The sequence below is a fragment of the Marmota marmota genome, unplaced genomic scaffold, assembly GCF_001458135.2.
Source record: "Marmota marmota marmota unplaced genomic scaffold, marMar, whole genome shotgun sequence".
Taxonomy (NCBI): Eukaryota; Metazoa; Chordata; class Mammalia; order Rodentia; family Sciuridae; genus Marmota; species Marmota marmota.
The window spans coordinates 72,862,107-72,887,489 of record NW_026000026.1 but is presented as its reverse complement, the minus strand read 5'-3'; the positions used below and the strand labels follow the sequence as shown (position 1 = coordinate 72,887,489).

At 37.7% G+C, this 25,383-nt stretch overlaps 1 protein-coding gene across 2 annotated transcripts in view; it reads left to right on the top strand.

Moving 5' to 3' along the window:
- Diaph1 (diaphanous related formin 1) overlaps positions 1-25,383 on the top strand; it is a 93,499-nt gene that overhangs the window by 29,715 nt on the left and 38,401 nt on the right. For both annotated transcript variants that reach the window (XM_015485499.2, XM_015485491.2), the window contains 10 exons: positions 1,679-1,787; positions 2,210-2,320; positions 2,492-2,610; positions 3,222-3,338; positions 4,081-4,196; positions 4,716-4,780; positions 5,747-5,926; positions 6,656-7,399; positions 9,871-9,985; positions 10,484-10,492. In XM_015485499.2, coding sequence (XP_015340985.1) covers positions 1,679-1,787; positions 2,210-2,320; positions 2,492-2,610; positions 3,222-3,338; positions 4,081-4,196; positions 4,716-4,780; positions 5,747-5,926; positions 6,656-7,399; positions 9,871-9,985; positions 10,484-10,492 — 1,685 coding nt within the window. The remainder of the gene's footprint in view (positions 1-1,678; positions 1,788-2,209; positions 2,321-2,491; positions 2,611-3,221; positions 3,339-4,080; positions 4,197-4,715; positions 4,781-5,746; positions 5,927-6,655; positions 7,400-9,870; positions 9,986-10,483; positions 10,493-25,383) is intronic.

The window sequence follows — 25,383 nt, the reverse complement described above, 5'->3', positions numbered from 1 at the left end:
ACTTTGAGACAGGGTCTCACTGAGTTGCTTAGGGCCTCACTGAGTTGCTGAAGCTGGCTTTGAACTTGCATTCCTCCTGCCTCAGTCTCCTGAGCCACTGGGATTATACGTGTACCCCACTGCACTCAGCAAGACCATATTTCTTATCAGAAGTAAACACTGAGAATCTTTTTTCCCAGTACTAGAGATTAAATCCAGCAGTGTTATATCACACGTTACATCCCCAACCCTTTAAATCTTTTATTTTGAGAAAAGGCCTTACTAATATTGCTCAGGTTGGCCTTGAATTTGTAATCCTCCTACCTCAGCCTCCTAAGTAGCTAGGATTATAGGCATGTACCACTGTGCTAAGAATTTTAATATAGATCGCACATTCCTAATCTGAATACCCAAAATGCTCCAAACTGAAACTTTTTCGAGTACCATCATGACATCCCCAAGTAGAAAATCTCATACCATAAAACTTTATTTTGTGCACAAAATTATTGAAAGTATTATTATGAAATTAACTTCATCTATGTGTATAAGGTATATATGAAGCATAAATAAATTTTGTGTTTAGACTTCTATCTATCTCATTCCTAAGATAACTCTTGTATATACTTAAATATTTCAAAGTCTGAAAAAATCTGAAATCTGAAACATAAGTTCAAGCATTTCAGTCCATCTGTATTTAGGAAAGGTTCCTATCCTGAGTGTGCCATTGGTCATTAGGGTATCTGTTGCCTCTGCATTAATGTCTGTTTTGTCCAGGACATTTTTGTTTTGTTCTGTTTTATGTACTATTTTGTTAATTCAGAATTAGCACAATATTATCTTAAAAATTCAAATGAAGAAATATATAAAGTAAAATTTAACATCCTCATTCAACCACCAAGTCCTATTCTACAGAAATTACACTGTTAATGGTTTTTCAAAGCACAAGCATATTACATTTTCTTGATTTTGAATCATCTTCTCCCACCCCAAAAGAGGTGAGGAGTGATGGTTTATGTCTTTAAAACCAACTGCATGTATAGAATAGATTTTTTTTTTTTTTTAGGACAGGTTTAACAAAAGTTAAATCATTCTTTTCAGCTTGTTTCTTTTTATTTATTTAACAGTAGATCTTGGACATCCTTCTTTGTCAGTATTTATAGATTTACCTTATTATCTTTAATGGCCATTTAGCATATCATGTATGTCCCATAATTTATTTAATAACACTCCCATTGTTAGACTTTTAGGTGGACTAAATCAGGTTCTGGTTGTTGGTCTAGGAGATAAGAATTTTGCTATTAAAAATTATGCTATAAGAAATATCCTTATGTTTTCATGTTTACATCTAATAGGTTGTAACTTACCTTTAGAAGTAGGCTAAACATTGTGTGCATTAGACCTTGAATAGTACTATTAAATGCCTCTCAAAAAGTTGAACCAATTTATAACTCATAATATGGGTCTTTAATTTGGTATTCATGGATAGGAGTCTAGGATTGGATTTTAGGAAATAGATTTTTCTGAAGAAATGGCTTATAGTTTTTAGCAGATTCTGACTCCTGTTCTAGGAGTGACAAGAGATTAATTGGAGAAATTTAAAGCATTAATGATGCTTTCTAACTGGTCTGTGCCCTGTGTTATTTACCCATAACGTGTTAGAGCACCTGGCAGGACCCTCCCTTTCCTTTTTCTTGAGCAGGAATGAAAGGGTTTTGGAGGCAATGACAGAAAGAGCTGAGATGGATGAGGTGGAACGTTTCCAGCCGCTATTGGATGGATTAAAAAGTGGGACCTCCATTGCACTCAAGGTATACCCCTTGAAACTAAGCCCAAGATTAGAATTATGTGGAGTATTTCCCAACAATATATTTTACATTTGAAAAATTGTTCTGAAGGGAAAATGATACAACCTTTTCTCTAAGAAGTCAAAGAAAGAACTTTCCTCATTGTGAGATTGAAAAAAAGCAAGATATCTATTTGTACATTAGTAAAACCAAGGTTCTCCAATAACATATACTGTCATATCCTTGGAATCATTTATATTTCTGAGGTCTCAAGGCCTGTGTTCAAACTAGGTTTCTGCTGTAGTAGAAAGGTTGTTCCCATAGTTTTTGTACAACACCTTCTGGGTTTTATTTGGGAGTCCTGGAGTGCATGTAAAGAGGATGGAGTCTTGAGCTGTAATAGTTACCATTGACATAGCTACTGAATTTTTTTTTTTTTTTTTTAGGTGGGATGCCTACAGCTAATCAATGCTCTCATCACTCCAGCTGAAGAACTTGACTTCCGAGTTCACATTAGAAGTGAACTGATGCGATTAGGGCTGCATCAAGTGTTGCAGGTAAGAGACAACACTTCATTAGAAAGTCTGGGCTGGTTCCTTCCTGCTCTTACAGCCTCAGTCATTCCCAGGATTACTGGTTTTAAACTTAAAAACCAAGTTGAAAGGTGTTGGTTTCTAGCCACATGAGACACTTTTGGATTCCCTCACTTCTACTTTTGTTATTGACAGGACCTTCGAGAGATTGAAAATGATGATATGAGAGTGCAACTAAATGTGTTTGATGAACAAGGGGAAGAAGATTCCTATGATCTGAAGGGACGGCTAGATGACATTCGCATGGAGATGGAATATCCTTTTGTTCACTGGACAGAGTCTTGGGACAGATGAAACATTCATTGCATTCAGTTACAGACCCTCATATGGAATGATCTGGGAGATGATTCAGTACAAGGCATGAGGCTGATGTGTCTTCTCAGTAAATAAGGCATGTGTCTTTTTATTACTGTTGGGTTTATTTACTTCATTATAGACTAGGGAAGTCAATAAAGGTGGTCTGAGCGTTGTTCAACATGGACAGCCATCAAAATCACTTTAAACTTCCTAGAACATGGTAGCTTAGCCCACTGAGATGTAGAGCTGACTTTAGATATGTTTGGGCTGAAGGATTAATTTGGTTAACTATTAGTATGTGCCACAAGGGACTTTGAGGTGGTTGTATTTTTAGTTTCTGTCTACTGCTTGATCTTTAAGCCAAATACTAGGAATTCTCAGTCCCTTTAAAGTACTATCCTTAACCAAAGGAACTTAAAGTTTCTGGTAATATTAATGGGAGGAACAGCCATTATTAAAGTAGAAGTGGCATCTTGTTACTTTTCCTTTGTTTCTCCCAAAACTGAGCAAGCCATCTGTCAAATACAGTTTCTAAATTTTTGCTTTCCTTAGCCTGTTCCTTTTCCACTGACTTTAGCGAAGTCTTCCAGATTTTATTAAACACAGTGAAGGACTCAAAGGCAGAGCCACACTTCCTGTCCATTCTTCAGCACCTGCTGTTGGTCCGAAATGACTATGAGGCCAGGTAAGATGGTGTGCCTATGGGAAGTTTTGAATATGAGCTTAAATGGAAAGGGCAGAATCCTAAAATTCAAAGACTGTCCTGTAAAAGGAAAAAGAAGAGAAAGACTGGATTCTGGTTTATTAGTCACAGATGAAGCCATCAGTAACCCCTTTAACCCAACTGAAAGGCATCCCTGTGGAAAAGGCCAGAGTATATAAATTGAAATACCTTTCCCACCAAAGAAGAAAAATAAACAATAAAAAATAAATAAAATACCCTTCCTTTTGGAAGGGAGTAAATAGGGGGAGAATAACAAAGGGAGTTTGTAATTTAAAATCTTTCTTGTTACCTGGAAGTGGAAATTCAACAGTAGCACTGTTCATTATAGAGAGGGATCAAGCCTGAACATTTAAATGGGAAAGTATTGGCACTTGGAGGCAGATGGAAAGAACTTTTTCCCCCCACAGTGCTAGAGGTTGACTCCAGGACTTTTACACTAAACACATACTCTGCCACTGAGCTACATCCCCTCCCCATAAGAAGTTGATTATCTGGAATAGGAAGGGTGGGAGCTGACATGAAAGAAGGGGGATTTCTTATAGCACGGCAGAGGTGCTTCCATTAACTTTACGAAAAGTTCTTTTTTAGAACACATATCCTTAAGTCTTTCTATTGTCAGTTTACTTTTCTTGATCCTGAATACTTCTGAAAATTATCCTTTGACTTCCATTTGATAACTCTGTCTGTTCTGATTCTTCTGTAGACCACAATACTATAAGTTGATTGAAGAATGTATCTCCCAGATAGTTCTTCATAAGAATGGAGCTGATCCTGATTTCAAATGCCGGCACCTCCAGATTGATATCGAGGGATTGATTGGTTAAGTATACTCTTCTATCCAGTTCCTTAAAGCATCCATTGCTTTTACTTTTCATTTTGCATCTTTCTGTCAATGATAATTTCAGAGAAGAAATCTTTCTGTTCCCCAGATATTTCCATTTTTGTCCTTTCTTAGGTCATAACCAACATCTTTGTTAGGAATGTACAGTCCTTATGTTTAACATATTTCTACAATAAATCTAACATCCTGCCCTTTCTCATACATCACTTTTTTGTAGGGACTTCACCTATCATCTGTGATACTTGCCGGTTTCAGAGTTTCATAAATATAATTCAGGCATTCTTCATGCCACCCAGCATGTTAGCCTTGCTTTGCATTGAGAAATTATAGGTTGAACTTATCTAAAAGTCCTATTTCTTGGTCTAGTGCCGAACAGTAAGGATAATAACAGATAACCAAATGGACAGAAGACTGCTCTTTGGTGTATTAAAAGGCTTAGGAATGAGAAGGAAACCAAGAGAACTGGGAACTTCATTTACTGACTTTTTCCCCCCCAGATCAAATGATTGATAAAACAAAAGTGGAGAAATCTGAAGCCAAAGCTACAGAGCTGGAAAAAAAGGTGCGTTTGTGGGATCAGTGGTAGACTACCTGCCTAGCACTCATAAGGTCCTGAGTTTGATCTCTAGCTTTATGCCCCCACCTCCAAATTGTTTTTATCCTCTTTAAAGTATATCTTTCTTTAAATGAGGGTTATTATTTTTCTAACATGCAAGACAATTTTTGTTCATATTTGAAAATACTCAGCATCTAATAGTCTTTAGGTTACATCTTTTCAGTATAGGTTAGTCATTGGAGAAAGGGTTAATGGATGTGAACACGAGGAGCTGAAGGTGAGCTTGCACAGCCCTTGAAGGACAGGAACGATAGATGATACTCTGGAATAATAGTGATGGCACTTTCAGATTTGTTTGGCATCTCAGGTCTCTTATCCCTAGAATAATAGGAACTGGAATATGTTTGAGTTCTCTTTTTCTCTTTGATTGTTAAGGACTCCTATTATAGTTGATAGATTTTTATATTCTAGTGACTATGGAATCCAGGAGACCCCTTGCTAGTAGGTTGGTTAAAGATCTTTCAAATCTTAAAGGTTTTGTTTTGTGTTTTTTCTAAATACAATCTTTTTTTTTTTAATATTCATTTTTTAGTTGTAGTTGGACACAATACCTTTATTTTATTCATTTTTATTTGGTGCTGAGGATTGAACCCAGGGCCTCACACAGGCAAGGCGATCGCGATCGCTTTACCACTGAGCCACAACCCCAACCCAGGGTTTTGTTTTGTTAAACTGTGAAAGTAGGAAGACTATTAAAGGATCTTTAGTTCTCCTGTCTTTTATCCTTGACTTTAAGGTCAAAATTATAGTGCTTTTTCCCCCCATACATTGCCTGATATATAGGGTTAGTGAACTCTGCAGAGCAAGTACTGGCACAAAATACCAATTTATGGGGAATAACACATGGGCTTCTTAATTGGATGAAGAGTTTTTGGGGAGCCTAATTGCGAACCTAATTGCTTTCTTCATTAGCTGGACTCAGAGTTAACAGCCCGACATGAGCTACAAGTAGAAATGAAAAAGATGGAAAGTGACTTCGAGCAGAAACTTCAGGATCTTCAGGGAGAAAAGGATGCACTGGATTCTGAAAAGCAACAAATTGCTATAGAGAAACAAGACCTTGAAGCAGAGGTGTCCCAGCTCACAGGAGAGGTAACTTCTGAGCAAAGAAGGACTGTTACTGCTATCAGCTCACGTCTTGGGACAGGAGCCAGTCATCTCACTCCTAGGGAGGTGGCAGCTAATAGATAATGTAGTTAAATGGTGCATATCTTAAAAATCATTTACTGCTTTTAGTTTTGTTTGGGTAGTAAATAATATATACAACGAAACATTTAGAAAACATAGAAAAACCAAGAATAAAATGATTTACACAATTCTACCCATAAATAAAGGTAATAGACTTCTAATAAATTTTTAGGAGTAAAAATTAAACTCTTTGTTAGTTTTCCCTTATTTTAATCATCAGTGGACAGAGTTATCCTCACTGTAGTTTTATAAATATTTAAGTGATCTGTAATATCTGATTATTTGATCACTTATGTAGTTCTATAATTGCCTTATAGCACCTTGGATATAACTAGAATATTTTATAATATTTTATTTGCTTGACCTCTGCATTTTATAATCAGAGTTAAACTAAGAGTTGAAGTTGTGTTTTTTACTACAAAGCATACTCAGCTAAGAACATGACTTGAGTTCTGGGTTTGGCTTTGTCACTAAATGGCTGTGTAACTTTAGGCAAATCATGTAGACTGTTGAACTCCTCCCAGTCCTTCCATATGTAAAATGAGAAATTTGGGTTAAGTAGTTTCTTAGGTTCCCCCCCCCCCAGTCCCTGAAATGGGGTGACAAGTATTCTTATAAGTGTTGTTTCTGTAGGTTGCCAAGCTGTCAAAAGAACTGGAAGATGCCAAGAAAGAAATGGCTTCTCTCTCTGCCTCAGTTGTTGCTATAGCTCCTTCTGTTCCTAGTAGTGCCACTGTTCCTCCTGCCCCTCCTCTACCTGGTGACTCTGGCACGGTTATTCCACCTCCAGCCCCTCCTTTATCAGGAGGGGTTAGTATACCACCCCCACCTCCTCTTCCTGGAGGTGCTACCATTTTTCCTCCTCCACCTCCACCTGCTCCTCCTTTGCCTGGAGTTGTTTGCATCCCTCCACCCCCTCCTTTGCCTGCAGGTACTGGCATCCCTCCTCCCCCTCCTTTGCCTGGAGGTGCTGGCATCCCCCCTCCACCTCCCTTGCCTGGAGGTGCTGGCATCCCCCCTCCACCTCCCTTGCCTGGAGGTGCCGGCATTCCCCCACCACCTCCGTTGCCTGGAAGTACTAGCATCCCTCCACCACCTCCCTTACCTGGGGGTGCTTGCATCCCCCCACCTCCTCCCTTGCCTGGAGGACCAGGAATGCCACCTCCCCCTCCTCCTCTTCCTGGTGGTCCTGGAATCCCTCCACCACCTCCATTTCCTGGTGGCCCTGGCATTCCTCCACCTCCACCTGGAATGGGTTTGCCTCCGCCTCCCCCCTTTGGATTTGGGGTACCAGCAGCCCCAGTTCTGCCATTTGGATTAACTCCCAAAAAGATTTATAAGCCAGAGGTGCAGCTCCGGAGGCCTAACTGGTCTAAGGTGAGAGTTTCTATTCATTTCATCCGTAAATTTTTTTAAATTTTTTAATTTTTTTGATATCAGGGATTGAACCCAAGGGCACTTAACCACTGAGCCACATCCCTAGCCCTTTTTTATATTTTTTATGTTGATACAGGGTCTCACTGAGTTCCTTAGTGCCCCATTGAGTTACTGAAGCTTGCCTTGAACTTGTGATTCTCCTGTCTCAGCCTCCCAAGTTGCTGGGATCACAGGTGTGTGCCACTTTGTGGCAAGCGGCGCTATTAATAATTACTCAGAGGCAGATTGTCTTTAAATGCAAGCATATATTCGATCACACCAATCATCAAATATAAATAATTAATGTAAACAGTGTTGGGTGTGCTAGAGCACCCCATCTAGCATTCAGTGCAAACTAATTAAATACTATAAGCAAATCACACAATCCTAGGGCAACCACGAGCTCCAAAATACCTCTGAAACCACACAACTTCTCTTAGCCAAAGAGCAGATGTTGTCCTTGTATCATGCTTCTCTCCAGCCAGGGGCTGGACATTGGGGAATAGTGGAGTCATTTCAGGCACAGACTGCAAGGCAATGTCCCAGGAGCAAAATTCTTCAATGTGACAGGATAAGCCATTTAAATACAGTTCTAAATTGGTGGTGTACTTTGGTGATTGGTTACACCCACTGAAAATCAATGTCCATTGGTTATGTCCAGTGAGGTGATGTAATTACAACTGAGTATGTTCTTTGTGCATGTGCATAGAGCTATACTCCCTATCAATTATAACCAGTCATTGCTAAGCATGCCTATGGCTAGTGCCCCTTAAAGCTCTTTATCAATTGCAAGCAGACATGACTAAGCAGTTCAATGGCTGCTGTTCCTTATGGCCAGCAACTTAGTGAGTTCCAGCATGTCTATGGCAGGTGCTCCTTACAGCCACCATATCCAATTCATCTGATCTTAAGAAATCACTTCAGGGCTGGGTGTAGTGGTACATACTGTAAGGGTCCCGCGAAACGTCGGAGAAAGAGACCACCAAGTGACCACTCATGCAATTGGCAGAAGGGGATTTATTGAACCAGCATGCTGGGGCTCCGTGCCCACTCAAGAAGGGAAAGCAGCCCAGAGCCCCGAGCAGGGGCTGAGCACTGCTTAAGTACACTTTTTGGGGAGGGCGGAGGGCTTTGTATACATCAGAACAAATCATCATGAGGCGCGGGAAAATTGAACAACAACTCCTAAACATGATTAGTTCATTCATTGGCGGGAACAGGTCAGGCTGGAGTGATAGGTCATTCCTAAGGAGAGTACACATTCAAACTGATTGGTTTAGGGCCTAAATGACTACGTGACCAGTTACACAGAGCCCTTCAGGTATTAAACAACCAAGTAGTCAGGGGAAATATTTACTGGGCAGTTCCAAGCATTGTCTTAACAGCTACAGAAATTTCAGGTTTTGCAGGTAGCATAGAAACCTAACAATACCTAATCCTTTACATTTTAACTCAGACCTTGCAGCTTAGAAACTTTACAACACCCGGTCTTTTACCCTTTAACTTTTATGCTTTAACTTCAATTTCTTTTACCCTTACAATACTTATAATCTCAGCAGCTTGGAAGGATGAGGCAGAAGAATAGAGAATGGCAAATTCAAGGGCAACCTCAGCAATTTAGAAAAATCCTGTCTCAAAATAAATTATAAGGGCTAGGGATGTAGCTCCTCGGTAAAGGGCCCCTAGGTTCAATCCCCAGTACCAAAATCATTTCAATTTCCTGCTTTGTATTTTGTGCATGGGTAGGCTTCCCTTCCTCATGGCTCTCATTTATCCACCTTCAAGTTCCACTTCTGCTTATGTTTATTCAACATGTCCTATATTTCAGACATTATCCTGGAAAGCTCTGTGAGCTTTGTACTCTGAATTTATCCTAACTAAACTTATTCTTAAGCTAAAAACAATTTTTTTTTTGTTTTGCCTTTTCTTTGAGGATATGAGTACCGTGACAGTTGGACAGTAGACACTAGTAATTTCACCAGTCTGCAAATGACTGAAATTGTGCTGTTTCACTCCCACTCCCAAGAAAAGAGTTATACACAGACCATGCAAACATGGCTCATAATGTGTTTGAGATTCCTATGATTTTTAAGTTAGCCTTTTTCTCCCAGAAACTAAGTTAAAATGAAGTTAGGCAAATGGATTATAAAAATATAGAGTACTTCTGAACTTGAAGATTTGGGATAAGAAGGAGGAGGAGTAGCATAACCGAATCTAGTTCTTGAATAATCACCAGTGAACGAACTGGAAACATCATCTGATCCCACCACAGATTACAGCTGTTATCTGTGTTTTAGGTTAGTCTTATTGGAGTAAAAGGTTGTTGATAACCGGCCAGATGCTTCTTTTGCATCTTCATTAGTTTTCTAGGATGGAAAGTTTAGGCCTCAGATTAGTAACTCTTTAACTCCTCCCTGCCTGTATCCCCACAGTTTGTGGCTGAGGACCTTTCCCAGGACTGCTTCTGGACAAAGGTGAAGGAGGACCGCTTTGAGAACAATGAACTTTTCGCCAAACTTACTCTTACCTTCTCTGCCCAGACCAAGAGTGAGTACCTTCCTCTTTAATGTCAAGGTCTAGTATAGTGCTTAGGTGTCACTTAAGTTAAATTTCCCATTCTCTTCCTAGATTCCTCATTCTCTTCCCTTCCCTGGGTTAGAGGGGAAAGAGAGTGTTGGGTAGAAGAGAGATGGGTTTTCCTAATCAGAACAAAATAAGATGTGTTTGTATTATGTGTTTACTGGATTGGGGAAAGAAACCTGTTGCGTGTAGGCATTCTGTGTCAGTATAACTTGTGGGAATATAAGATTAAGCTTTCAGAAGCTCAGTTTGGGCCTGTTTTGATGGTACTCTTGAATGAACTGTTGTACTGCCTTATGGTGCCATTTCCATACTTGAGTACTTAATCAAGTAAGGATTGGCAAGAGTTTTAACAGGTTGGGTGGCTGAGCAATAGTCTATGATAATAAAACACAATGTGTAATCTCTTTCTATTTTTTTTCCAATATCTGATGCTTACTCCTTCTTCACCGTTCGCTCCTGTAGCTTCCAAAGGTAAGAATACAGAAGAGCCTTTTATTTGGGTCTCTTGAATATTAGAGAGAAAAGATGAAACAAATGTAACAGATTTTTCTCTTTAAAAAACTCATACCAGGGCTGGGACTGTAGCTCAGTGGAAGAGTGCTTGCCTAGCATGTGTGAGGCACTGGATTCGAACCTCAGCACCACATAAAAATAAACAAATAAAATAAAGTCTTGCTGTCCATCTATAACTACAAAAACTGATATCAAAGATTAAGACTTAATTTCTTTTTTGCTAGATTTTTTTTTTTTTTTTCCCCTAGAGTTCCAAAATACCAGTAGCTATGGTGTTGACTCTAGGGAAAAAAGTTTTTTAAGTTAAAGCTCTCACATACTGTTCTTTCTTTGGAAGGTGAGGGACAGTTTAAGTAAGTATTATCACCATTACCTTACATATATGTTGCATTTTACAGTTTTCAACGTGCTTTAACACTTTTACTACCCCATTTAAACTGCAGTGAAGCCTTATGAGACAGGTAGATGTGTATAGCCTCTATTCTGTAGCATATATAGACAGCTTTCCCACTGACTTATAGTCCATGGTTTTTACCTTCATGTCTTCCCTCTATTTTTATTTATTTTTTGGTACCAGGGATTGAACCCAGTGGTTAACCACTGAGCCACATCTCCAACCCTTTTATTTTTTTGAGACAGGGTCTCGCTAAGTTACTCAAGGCATTGCTGAGTGACTGAGGTTGGCTTTGAACTTGTGATCCTCTTGCCTCAGATTCCTTCTTTCATTTTAGAAGAACTGATCCACTTTGTTATCTTCACTTTCTAATTCTTGTGATTTTGTTCTGCTTTGTGATGGGACACTTCTCATTTCCTGAGAGACCCAATATTTGAAAGATTTTTGTCATGTATCACAATTACAGACTAATAATTTTGTATTTCCCTCATCAGTTAGCATTATTATTTACTTGAAGGTTAATCATGACACTAGTGATGAAAATTAAGAGCAACTTTGGCATATTTCTTTTCCCTGTTTCCTTCTATCCCAGTAAGTAGCATTTTTAAAAACAATTATTATTTTTAGTTAGGAACCAGGTTGCACTTTGTTCTAATAAGGAACCTAACAGAGTGCTAGGCACCTTTGGTCACTCCCAGTTATATGTGTGTTTCTGTCTAGAAGTGAAAGATCACAATGTTCAAGCCTATCCTTTTTCCTATCATTCAAGGCAAAGTGGCCATTTCTTCTGACATTTATCACCTTCCGTGCCAAAGTCTAGCCTTAGGAAATTACTTCTACGCTCTTAGTTAAAAAAACATGGTGGTGACCACTTATACTGCTCTAATTTATTAACAAAGAGTAGTTGACAGTAAAAGTCAAAATCAAATGATTTTTTTATCCTTGTGTTGGTGTTTAGAATTTATCCCTTTCTTGTACTTGGGCTCTGTGCTCTGAGAGCCACTGCAAATACACAATAACTGGACCCCTTTTTTGTCTCCATCTTTCTTTTATTTTGTACGTTTGTATTCTTATTGATTTTAATTGGGGTTTCTGCAGTTTATTGGTCATCTTTGACATTAATTTCATTATGAATTGATATGTATTTGAACAAACAAGACCTCTCATCTTTTGTTATTTTCAAAAACATAACCCAAACTCTTTAGTACTCCATTAGCCTCCAGCTTCTGCCTAGGAAAATACTTTCTATTCATTGAAATTTCCTAGCAGCTTTGGCTTTAAAAAGAAAAAAAGTATTTTTAGAAATTTCTATCTTATCATCCATTCTTTGTTTTTTTGTTTTTTTTTTTTTGACAGGGGTGGTGGGGGTCAGTTACTGGGTATTGAATTCAGAGGCACATGACTACTGAGCCACATCCCCAGCCCTATTTTGTATTTTATTTAGAGACAGGGTCTCACTGAGTTCTTAGTGCCTTGCTTTTTGCTAAGGCTGGCTTTGAACTTGCAATCCTCCTGTCTCAACCTCCTGAGGCATTGGGTAATAGTCATGCACCACCTCACCCAGCATTCTTTATCATTCATTCTTTTTTAAAGAATAAGTATAAATTAGTCCACTTAGTTTAGTTTAGTAGTGGTATCAATTTTTCATGTAATAATAATTACCATTAATGAATTGCTACTATTTTGATGAAGGAAATTTCTAGCTGGTCTTTATAAATCTCTTTAATTGAAGTTACAACTTTCAGGTGTTACTCTGGCATACTGTTTTAATTTCCCAGTCTTTTCAGTAGGAAGCATTTGAGAAGGTGTTCTTGAAAATTACTAAATCTTGAGCAGTTTTCCATAAATGATAAATTTTAATCATTTTAAAAAATTCTGGGATAGATTTTTTTTCTGTCATTAGTGCTTATTGTTTGCCCACTTCTTAACAGTTATTTGCAATACTTGAATGCAGTAAAACATTTCTTCTTTTTATCAGCCACGTAGCTATGAATGTTCTTAATCATTTCTTCCCCTTTTAAAAAATTATTTCTTTGGATTTTCAGTCTTTTATTGACTCCATGTTATCTATCTTTTTCTTCTATGTTTCTCTACTTTTCCTTTTATTTACTTCATAAGTCTGTAATGATGGAAGAAGTATTTGAATGTTAGGTTTTGTTTTAATGTCCCTCTTGAGGACAAAATGGGTGCTTTGATTTATGCATGGGTGTAAAGTGGAATATGGAGGTGCTGCATGTGGATCTAGAGCCTCATATCATACTTGTTGTGATTGTGATAACTAATTTCCCCTGTTTTCTTGAGTTTTGGTGCTAAGGCATGCAAACACAAATGATTCCCAGGTTACTCCCTTCCTTACAATTTGCCCGAAAAATAACATTTTAGAAAAAAAGACTTTGGGCTTCTTAGAGTTTAAATGTTTGCCAGGAAAGAAATTTCAGGTTCTCAAAACTTGCAAAGTAAAGACTTAAAGGAATCAGAGCTCCTTAATGTGACAACAAGGTTTACTTTGCTTTCATTACTTTATGTGTCTCTAGTATAAGTATTTCAGAAAAAAACCTTTTACTTCATTCATTTTAAAAGTCATTCTTAAATACTGAACTAGTTTAGGTTTCTTTTCTCTTCCTTTTCTTTTTCTTCTTCTTCTTTTTTTTTTTAATTTCATTTTAATTTTTGGTGGTGCTGAAGATGAAACCCAAGGCCTTGCCCGAGCTAAGCATTCCCCCTACTATTGCACTGCACCCCAGGCCCCAGTTTAGTTTTAATATTGAAACCAGTGTCAGTTACCAAGTCTCTCATTTGCAGTTTTAACATTGATGAAAAAATAATGATAGGTTAACTCTCATTATTACACTGCAGATATTTCAGCTTTCAGATGAAGTAGCAGAGACATGGGTTAAACGTATTTTTCAAGACCATATAGTAAGTGCCAGAGCCAGGGTTCAGACTCTAGACTGACTCCAAAGATTTTTCCTAGGGTTCTGCTTTCCAGAAGTGTATGTACTTGTCCTAGGAGCCTTTGAAAGGCTAGATCCAGACAAGAGCTGCAAAAGCTTTCACCAGCCACTTAATTCCTGTAAGCACAGATGTCCTTGAATTGGCAATGACTTAAGAATAGAAAAAAGGAAACAAATTAAATTAGGGCAAGTAAACCAGATCCTGGATAGTTAGGGTTATAGAAGAGAAGAGTATATTCTACTTATAGTGTATTCAGCTCTAGCAAAACTAGCCTAAAACTTGAAGAAAGTAAAACATGTGTATCTAGTACAGTAGAAGCACTGCTTAGGTAATTTCAGCCCAGTGTATAGCTGCCAGTGTTAATGGGGAAGTTATTGAGACACTTGTTTTCATCATAATTGCATTATTTCCTCACTTGCTTGCTAAACACAATTTTCTGCTATTTTTTAAATATGCCTGTTATCCCCCATATGTTTTATTGGTACCTAAAATCTCCCATATACCTACTGGCTTTTCTAAGAGTGGATATTGAAGAAACAACTACCTCACTCTGTATATCTACCTCCTGTGGTCAAAGGTGCCTCCAGACACGGCTTCAATAAGGTTTCTTACTAAAAGAAGAGTTAAGAGACAGAACTGGTCCTAGAATTTATAACAAGTTCTCTTACACATTATTTTTCTCTTGAGAATTAGTCTTGTATTTCTGAACTCTTTAACTTCTATAAGTCAGGAATTTAGTTACTTATTTAATTTATTCCCTTCTGGGGAATATAGTAAATTCAGATTTGATAGACAGCACCATAAAACTTATAGTCATTCTCACTTTATCACTTTCCTGTGACAGCAAGGAATCTTATATGACGGACTTGTTGACTTTGCTTTTGAATTCCTTGGAAACATATCTAGTAGTTAAATTTTATTTTCATCTTCTCCAAGGGAGCATTTTCATCATTGTTATAACCTCGGGCAGGTCATTATTTGAATGTACAAGATAAATTTTCTTTCTGCTTTCCTTCTTTCTCTGTCTTTTTCTTTTGAACCATAACAGGGTGAGTGATAACTAATGGCCTAAGTATAGAGATTGTTTTTCATAAGAGGAAGTATTCCTTCCTTTTAAAACCTTTTTAACTCATAAGATTCAAAGGTCCTCTCTTAGTAGGTGTAAAATGGACAATATGGAGCATGAAATACATTTTGGGAACTGTGAGCATAAGAAACAGTTCTCTAAGTGTTTGATGACAGTAATTTAGGAAGAAAAACTCTGGCTAAAACGTAAGATCTTGGCCAAAAAAAGTTGAGAATTTCATTAAAAAGAACAAATATTCTAGTTAGCATTTGACTGTTTCCAGATCCTAAGGTTTGTGCTGTTGTCTCAGAAGTGAAAACTGTTGGCAACAACAGGTAGGTTTACCTGACTGTCTGTTGCTCTTTCATAACTATCTTGGTTCAGGATTCAGACTTGAACCAAGTCATTATCAATAACTGCAGCGCTTCTACAGTCTCAATTTCATATTATACATACCTGTTCTACATTTTTATCTTGTTCTCTTGTAGTATCTTGACCCACAAAATTATTTAGCCCCATGACACTTATAATCTCTTCTTCACCTCCTTGATGACTTCTCTCTTCTCACCTTGTTAGAGTCTGTAAACAAGTCAAAATAACACCTGGCATTTTGCCAGGGGAATGTTAGAGTTCGTAAACAAGTCTGGATGGTGCCTGGCAAAATGCCAGAGGGAGTGGTTTGAGAAGTAACAAAAGCGAGCCATTAAGTGTGGAGATTCCTGATTGGTTGACTGATGTATCTAGTTTATGCTAATTAGATAAGCTGTGTGGAATGTATAAATACTGCTCCTGTCCTACAATAAACGGCTCCTACTCCTGCTGTATCAACATACACAAGTTATTCGTCACCCCCCTGATTATTTTGCTGCAGCTGGACTGTGGCATCACCTAAAAATCCATGGTTAATCATTATAATAATCATTCCCCTGGCATTTTCTTCCATTATTTCTCTTTTATTTCATCATACACACCTGTAGTTATAAAGCTGTGAATGTGACTGGAGAAAACCACACAACTGGTCTTCCTTGATATGCTGTCTTCCAGAATATCAAATGCTCTTCTTTTTTTTTTCCCCCCTAATTCATTGTCTATTCTTTCTCCTGGATCTCCTCTGCCCCGTTTGTGAGGTTGCTTGGACCTTGATAATTTCGATTGCCAGGCAGTCATATAAGCATTTCTAATCCATTCAATTCTTCATTCTTTTAAATGATTACTTAACACCTTCTCTCCTCAAAGACCCAGCATCTCCCTCATGCTTATTCTCAGTTGAGAATGTTTTATTTGTACTTTACTGGGAAAACTGAAGCAATCAGAAGAGGCACTTCTAGAGACTTTTAGATCTTTTTCCTATTTCTCTGTTGTCTTTCCTGTAACTGCCATCCTGTCTAAAGGCAGTTCCTGGACTAACATGATATCTTTATTTTAATTAATGTATTGAATATACTGAAAATATAAAAAAGAAAAACAAACTATCCTCTCCCCAAAGTGACTGTGGTTAACTATACATTTTATATGCATACATCATTCTAAAAAGTAGTTAAGATTTAGTTCAAATGAGAAAATATGGGAAATTTTTAACCAGAATGTTACTGGAAAATTTATGAATCAAGTTAGTTAAAATATAAAATTACAGAAATGTGAGGGTATATACACTTTATTTTAAAAAAGTGTATGCTAGGCAAGTGCTGTACTGCTAAACTACGTCCCAGCCCTTCATTTCTTTTTTTGAAGTTTTATTTTGTCTTCTTCATTATTTGTGATGGATAGTTATATTCCACTCTCTGAATAATACAAATTAAATGACTACTCCCTCATTGAGAATGTAAGTTTTCAATTTTTTGAATTATAAGCAATGCTGCAGGAAACATATTTCTTTGCATACTTTTGTTTGTGCACAGTAATTTCTTAAAAGTAAAGTTTCTGGACCCTGATCACTGGATATAGGATTATACCAATTTACACTTCCACCAAAAATAAGAAATTATTTATCAAAGTGTCTGATCAGGGAAAATGATATCTTGTTTCAGTCTCATCACTAATATGATTGGATCAAAGGGTTTTCTTGATACATTGACTTTTCCTCATCTATAAATGAGATAAGGGAACTTAAGGATAGAACTTTTCAATTCTGAACTCATGCTGTTACTGGTCCCCCCTACCCCCTTTCCTTTTTCTTTGCAGTAGCTACCTTTGGTATTATTTTTCACCATCTCAAATTCATTTTTACAACTTTCTGGGCTCTTATTTTGTTTGTTTTGGTCAGATTTTCATTCTATGTGCACTGAGGGTCAGGCAATAGTTGCTGCTGCTTTCTTACAGGCAGTGTTTTGGGGATCTAGATTTACACTAGGGCAAAACTTTAAAACATTTGCTTGATGGCTGTTGATGTAGTTTCCACTAGAGACTTACTAGTGGAGATTTAAGGAAAGGTGTCATCAGATAAAGATAATTAAACTTTAATTCCTTCTAAACTGGAGGAATCTGATATATTTATCTGCAGCAGTGTGTTCTTTTCCTTTTCGCCACCAGATGGCACATGGAGCTTTTCTATTTTAGATGTGTCATTGTTACGTTGGGTAATGATGCAGTCACGTTAGAGAGAGGCACTGTCTATTAGTTTCAAGTACAACTGTTTAGGACACTGCCCTCTACCTGCCAGGAAAATTATTTGGAGGACTGATAAACAGTAAAATTAAAGCGGGAAGCTATTATTTTTACAAAGAAATTTTGTTATGGTGCAATTAGGTTTTTTGGTTGACTTTTTGTGTTTTTTTTTTTTGCAGCTAGTATTTTTTTATGGGTACAATATTAGTGTTCTTTTGGGGGCCCTGAGGCTGGAGAATATTTTTTTTTAAATCTGATAGCTTCATGAAATCATAGCCTGACTTTCAGAGTGCTTAAATAAAGGGTAGTATTTTACCACCTTGGTAGTTCATTATTTATGTGTTTGTGATCTTATTATAACACATTCATAATACCATATCTGTTACAGTTTTTGCTGACGAGCTATATCAAACACATAATTGAACTTACCCACTGATTGTATATCGTAATTTGTTAGCTCCTCACTGTCTCAAGATAATGCCATTTAGAGCCTCTTTCTAACCAGCCACAGTTTGGTTTGTACCTGCATTGTATATTATAGATATACAGAAACTGAAACTTTATTTTTTAAACCCAGGGTGCTATCTCCCATGATCTGCAGATTCCAGATTTAGTTTCTGACAAAATATCCTTTTAGATATTGAAACCATCTAGGATCAGTATTGCATTAACTTGAATGTCTGTTTGTACTAGTAATTCCCAGTCTTTACTGTGAATAAGGATTACATGAGGAACAAATTAGAAATATAAATTTCTGGACTCCACCTTCCAAAGAATACAAGCACCCCATGTAATTTTGCTATAGATAAGCAAATATGCCTTGATCCTTCGTTTAATTACCTCTTTTTCTGTTTTCTGACTCTTTGCCATAGGCTACAGATTGCTTTCTACTTTTTCTCTTAATAGCATTTCTATGTCTTTATCAGAGTAGATATGTGCTATCCTTTTTTGGGGGGAAGTGACTGGTGCTGGGGGTTGAACTCTGAGCCTTGCATTTGTCAGGCAAGAATTCTATCATTGAGCTATATAGCCCCAGCCCTATCCTTATTCTTATAAAGGTCATTTGAGATCAATTAGGAAACAATGTAACATTTTCTATTAACTGCTAGCATTCTGGAGAACTGTCAGAGGTACTTGTTTTTACAGAATTCTTTTCTCACTAACTTCCCAGCCAGATCTTAAAAGCCATCTTAGAATAATGTTTTGAAGAAGATATTTGGAATCAATGAAATATCCACTGGATATTTAGAGATTGACTATACTGGAGAGGATAGATGGCAGGCAGAGTGACACATTAGATTTTGGCTTGTAAAACAAAGATGGAGTTGTGAGAAACAGGAGGAGGTTGAAATCAGACTGGACAGAGCCACAGCTCTGCAAACAACTCTTACTCAAGTTTCATTGTTCTCTTGCCATGAAGACCTGGAGTTGGAGATCAGAGAAGTATTTAAGAGGAGGAAGGGGGTTCTCCAGAAAGTGTTAGAGCAGAACTAGGCTTTGGATGAGTAGAAGAATGATCCAGTGCTCTCTTGATACCTGCTGGAGTCCAGAGCTGCCTCCCCAAGGAGAGTGAACTGTTCTGAGTATTCCTTAACCTTCCACTCTTGAGGAATTGTTGGATCTGAAGTGACTTTTGCTGATGCTGAACAGGTCTCCCAGCAAGGAGTATTAAGGTTGTTTCCACCATGGAATGTTTTCTCTCTCTCTTTTATTTTTGCTTCTCTTTAATCTGTTTTTCTGTGAAGGTAACACAGGTATTTCAGTAGTCAGTATAAAAATGTCTCATTCCCACCTTACTCTTTATCTATTCCATCATTCTCCCTCACCCACCCTCTGGAGGTCACCATTCTTAATCAAGTTTCTTGATTATCCTTTCAGGATTTTAAAAATGTGATTCAATTATAAGCAAATACTGATACAGATTCTTGTCCTCCCTGTCTTTACCAAAAGGTAACATGCTATCTACACTGTTCTATACTTTGCTTCTATATCCTGAAGTTCTTCGTGGAGAGATCTTTCTCATTAAAAAAAAAAAAAAAATCTGTTTTCAAAAAGCATGCATTAGTTTTATAATAAATACAACAACAAAAATATGGTAACAAAATAATTTTTTAAAAAATAGTAGGCACATTAATCCAATCACTTTGACTTCATCTTAGCTTGCATACATGTCCTTTTGTGTTTTTTTTTTTGCAAATTCTTGTGTAATGATGGACTAAACAGTTACTCATGCCATGCCAACTCTATAAATGTATGATAATTCATACTAGAGCCTTATAGCCATTATGGTTTGGAGAAGAGAAACTAAAAAGTTTTGCAAAGGGACCTTCCAGACCTAGCTCCTAGTATCATACTGTGGAACTATAGCAGAGCTTTGTATCACTGTATAGGAGCACTCCTCCTTAAGGACTATAGTCTTCAAAGGAAAGGGATGGTATACCATATTTTTGTCTTGTTTCCATCTGTTTTTATTCCGAGATTAATTGCTCTAGAATTTAATGTCCTGTAGCTGGCCCAGTTTTAGAACTCTTGACCATAGCTGGTGTGTCTAAATAGAAAAATTACTGTTATGATTGATGTTTGAGGGTAAGGAACCAGGAAGCAAATTTTAAACACTCATTCCAGTTGTGTTTTATAGGAAAAAAATGCAGGAGTGGTAAGAGTAGAAGAACATATACTAGAAAACTATAGATTTTGTTAGAGGTATATTTTTCCTTCTATTTAATCTAATATTTCCTTCTAATATAATCATCTATAAGATGATTATATTAATAATGAGAATGGCAAAAGAATTCAAAAGGAAATTTGCTGATGTCCAGATGCTTGGAGAAGGGGTTTCTAGAAGTACTTGGAGTTAATATATTATTGTCTACAGTGCACAGTATTAGGAACCAATTTGACAGAGCAGGTAACAGTATCCTCTACTTCACTCTCTGTCATCCAAGCCTTCTGTAATAATTTCTCTTTGAAAAAAATCAAATTTCAATATAAAAACTTTACATTTATCTTTAAGCTCCCATGGGCAAAGGAGCCCCAGTTAATTAAGAAAAGGAGATTGTAGCCCCATTTCTGCAAGATGGGAAGGAACTGATTCTACAGTAACACCAATTCTTTCCTAAAAGTTAGTGATTTTGTATCTATCAGATTAGAGGGGTGTGTGTGTGTGTGTGTGTGTGTGTATGTTTGGCAAGTAAAACTGCAAAAATCCTTCCAAAAACAATGTCCCCATTTTCCTGTCCTGCTTGCATTCTTCTTTTTAGCCACGGAGTGAGCGCAGTTGAGCTATTTTGGCTCAGATTCCAGATTGTGAGGTCAGAGACTAGGGATTGGAGGAGAAAATCAGGTGACTTTCAGTAACTGTGATGACGATGCTGCCCTCATCCCCACCCATCCTCCCCCCTTTCCCCACCCTTTCCTGGCTTCCACCTCGGGAACAAAGAAGGGGGGAAAAAAAAAAAAAAACAACGGCAGTATGACAAAAACCAGCAGCTGCCTCTGCATACTGACTGGGGGCTGGGTGTTTATTCCATCTGTTCTCTTTGTTTTGCTTTTACCTTATTACTTCCCTTCCCTGACCTTGAATAAAATGGAGGGTATTTCTGGACTCCTTTGTCTAGAGAATGGCTTAGAAATCTGCAATTTACTCAGTATTTAGATAGGCATGGATGAGACAGCAAAGATTAAAATTACTCTGCAGAACCTTAAAAAAAAAAAACCACAAGAGTACTTTGCCTTCCTCATTCTGTTTTATTCATGCTTAAAATGTTTCTGTAATACTTTATAGTATTAGTTTTTTATTTAAGAAATATGAAGGGCAGAATTAATATGTCCTTTACTTGTTAATCTCTCATAGCAAATAAACAACACCCCTTAAGTCCAAATCTGTGGGGCTCAGAATCTAGGGTGTGGCAAGAAGGCACCATGTTTGGAGAAGCCTGCTTCTGCGAGCTGTGTCATGCCACTTTACCAGTAGTGCTCCTTTTCACTGATGATCAGTGTCCTGATTTCTTTAGCAGATACACTTCAAGGGAAAAAATATGATGGAGGACAACATACAGATCAAGGGAGAATTTTAAAATGTTAACCAGTGCTACATATGAACCTTATTTAGATATTGATTCACATTAACTGTATAAAACACTTGACATTTCAGACTGCTGAAAATTGACATGATAATGGTATTTAATTCTAAAAATCATTATCTTATAGAGAGATGCATGCTAAAGTAATTATAGGTGGAATATCATGTTTGGGTAGGGGCTTAGGTGAAACAGAATTGACCATAAATTGTTAATTATTGAAGCTAAATAATGGGTACATGGGACTTTATTATCTTATTCTCTTTTTTGGATGTTTGATTTTTCTCTTAATAGGACCCCCCCCCCCCAAAGGAAAAGAGCTTTTGTTCCTAGTCCCTTATTTTTGATGCTTTTCCCCAGACCTAGTTCATTGTTCTTTATGTAAACCTGTCCTATTCTTTTGCTGACACACCTTTGCTGGGTTCTTGCTTGGGGCAGTACTTGTCTTTCACATCCTTACTTACTCAAATCTCAGAAGCAAATCTCCTCTTAACTCTCCTTAATTGAGTCACCGTCCTGGGTGTGCTGGGAAAGTATCTTTGAGAAACTCAATGACTATTATCTGAACCACCAAAAGTTTTGTCAAGTTCCCAGATAGAATTCTAACACTGTTTTTCTGCTACTCCTTCAGACTTCCCCTTCTTCCCAGTTCTTAGCACCTGATTCTTATAGCTTTGGGATTCTGTCTGGCTTTGTTCTTTTCCTTCAGGTTTATTTTTTCCCATCCCTCCTTACAGTTTGCATGTCCATGATGATGTAGTTCTACAGAATTTAGCAAGTGGGTATATATTTGGGCCAAAAGAGCAGTGATAGAAATATGGTTACTTTTGGGCAGGGATAACTGCTGTTCGGTTAGCATGCTGGCTCACCATAGGACCCTCTTGATTTCTCTTCTTCCCAGAATCAGAGTTTGTATATATATTGAAGTGAACTTGGTGATCCCACAGTTGTTACTCTCACAGAAAGTTTACTGTTATTTCCTAAGGATATTATTAAGTATCTTAATTTTTTTTTCTTTCTTTTTTTTTTTTTTAATTTGGTTCTGCAGATTGAACTCAGAGGCACTATAGCACTGAGCTACATATTCGCAGCCCTTTTTATTTTGAGACAGTGAGACAGTGTCCTCTAAGTTTCTGAGGCTGGTCTTGAACTTGCAATCCTCCTGCCTTAGCCTCCCAAGTAGCTGAGATTATAGGCATGCACTATAATGCCTGTCCAAGTATATTAATTTTTCAAAAATGCGTGGGAAATCAAGTTTCTTCACAGACCCTATTTCTTTAGAGAAAACTGTAACTGTGCTAGAGTCTATCGATTTTTTTAATTTAAAAAAAAAAAAAAACATTTTGTGATACTGGGGATTGAACCCAGGACCTTGCACATGCTTTACAAACATTCTGTCACTGAGTATATCCTCAGCCACACCTGACTTTTTTTCTTTTTTGGTACCAGGGATTGAACTCAGGGGCACTCAACTACTGAGCCACATCCACAGGCCTATTTTGTTATTTATTTAGAGACAGGGTCTCAGCTAATTTGCTGCTGAGGCTGGCTTTGAACCCACGATCCTCCTGTTTCAGCCTTCACACCTGACTTTTTAAAACTTCCTATGGTGATTGTGTGCTCATGTGTTATATGTACAACAGTGATTTCACTTTAGAGATGTTGGATGAACAGCATATTTAATTAGTGGAGTCAGATCCATAGGTTTTTCAAGATGTTTCCACTTTTTCCCACCTTTCTCTTTTAGTCATACTCTAAGGTATTTGGCTTACTCAAAGGAAGTGTAGCAATAATATTATGAAAGGTGTTCCCTGTAGGCTGGTGGGCAGAGCAAGTAGTGTTACCAACCTGAGTGAATGAGTGAGAAATAAAGTTGGGTGGAGTTGCTTTGTAGCTCAGCCTGAGTCTTCTGGCCTTGTGGTTATAACTAGTTCTATAGCCAGTTTATGTTCTCAATGTTATTTTTCTAAAAGCCTTTCTCTGTCCTACTTCCTCTCACCTGTACTTCTTAGGAACCTAGTTTCCAGGATGTCAGGCAACTCCTACTCCTTCATTTCCTGTTTGTGGTCTTCACGGAGAGAAGCCTGCAACAGGAATTCCTGGGGAAGTGATGACTATAGCTGTGGGACTCTGCGGACCATTAGCTCATTGCTGAAGTTAGGGGGCCAGTGCACTATGGAAAGACCTCCCTTCCGTTCGGTGCTCTTACAAACACCATTACTAATCATAACCAAGTAGTAACTGAGATTTTTCACTCTGTTTTCAGAGACTGGAAATTATTTTCCCTTTTTGTACCTCAATTTCTAAACCCTGAAATCTAGAGTTCAACATAGGTATCAAAGATGACAAAATTGACCAGGACTCTTAGGGTTGATTCTTCTGACAAAAATAGTGAGAAAAATGGGGTCCCTGTGTTGGACAGCAGAGGGTGCCCTTTCCCTTCACTTTTTACTATGGCACTCCCTACTGCATTCAGCCATTTTAAACAGATTGTTTTTGCTCCCAGCTAACTCCATTTTGTGTTTGTGACGCAGGAAAAAAAAGAGTTGGGCAAAGGAGGGGTTTGACTGGGGGAGGGAGTGAGGCAGGCTGAGGTACAGCTACAGACAGACTCCTTTACTCAGCAGTGTCTCACCAGGGACGTGCCTTACTGCAGGCTGCCTGCATCCTGAGCAATCGATGCTGCAAGTCCCTGCCAGCTGAGCAAAGAGTGAAGCAGTGTTTGCCTCCTGGTTGCCTGTTAACAATGGCAGAGTGCTGGCTTTTGAGACAGCTAACATCTAGACTCTTAAGTCTAGATTTAGGTATTTTTGCTACCTTGTTTAGGGTTATATTTTTAATGATAGAATCAGCGAAGAAAAAACACCCCTTCCTCCCAAAAAGAAAGGAACCCTTTTCACTCAGTTTTCTGGGAAGAATCCAGTGCCCTGATGACTTCAAGGAAATGTTTTGGGTGGTTTTTCAAAATGTTTTTTAAAATGCATATGCATGTAATGCATCCACATACACATCTGTACGTAAAGAGAACCATGTGAACATCTGTGTGTCCATCACTGAGCTTATCAAACTAATGGCCAGTGTTGTTTTACATACCCGCACCGATGTCCTTCTTGCCACTTCTAAGTAATTATATATTAGTTGATTAGATCATTTAGTCCTTTAAGTAGTTCAGAAATTGTCAAAAAAAGCACTTTTTAAAAAGATGATTACATTACTGTTATCACATGTAAATAATTCTTTAACATCATTGGTCATTGGATATGTAATTAGTGTTGAATTTACCAAATTATTTTATAGTAGTTTTTATCAATTTTTTCTTTTGAATCAGAGCCAAATAACATTGAGCTGTTAATATTGGTTGATGCCTTTATAGGTTCCCTTTTCAGCTTGCACTGTCTTGTTTCTTGTAATTTATTTAAACAGTTAATTTCTTAAGGAAAAGGAGGGGCTTTGTCAGGATGGGACTGGGAGAGAGGTAAGCTTGCTTTTTTCTAGAGCAAAATCTGTTACTTTAGGATTTTTCCTTAAGGCTACTGGAGAGGATTTAAAGGAATGCTGCTCTGCTCCTGACATGATAACCTGTTTACCTAGAGTCTTATTTATTTATTTATTTTTTTAACTAGGGATTGAACCCAGGGGCACTTTCCCACTGAACTACATCCCATGCTTTTTTTTTTTGGGGGGGGGGGAGACTTAAGTTACTTAGGGCCTTACTGAGTTATTGACATTGGCCTCGAACTTGGGATCCTTG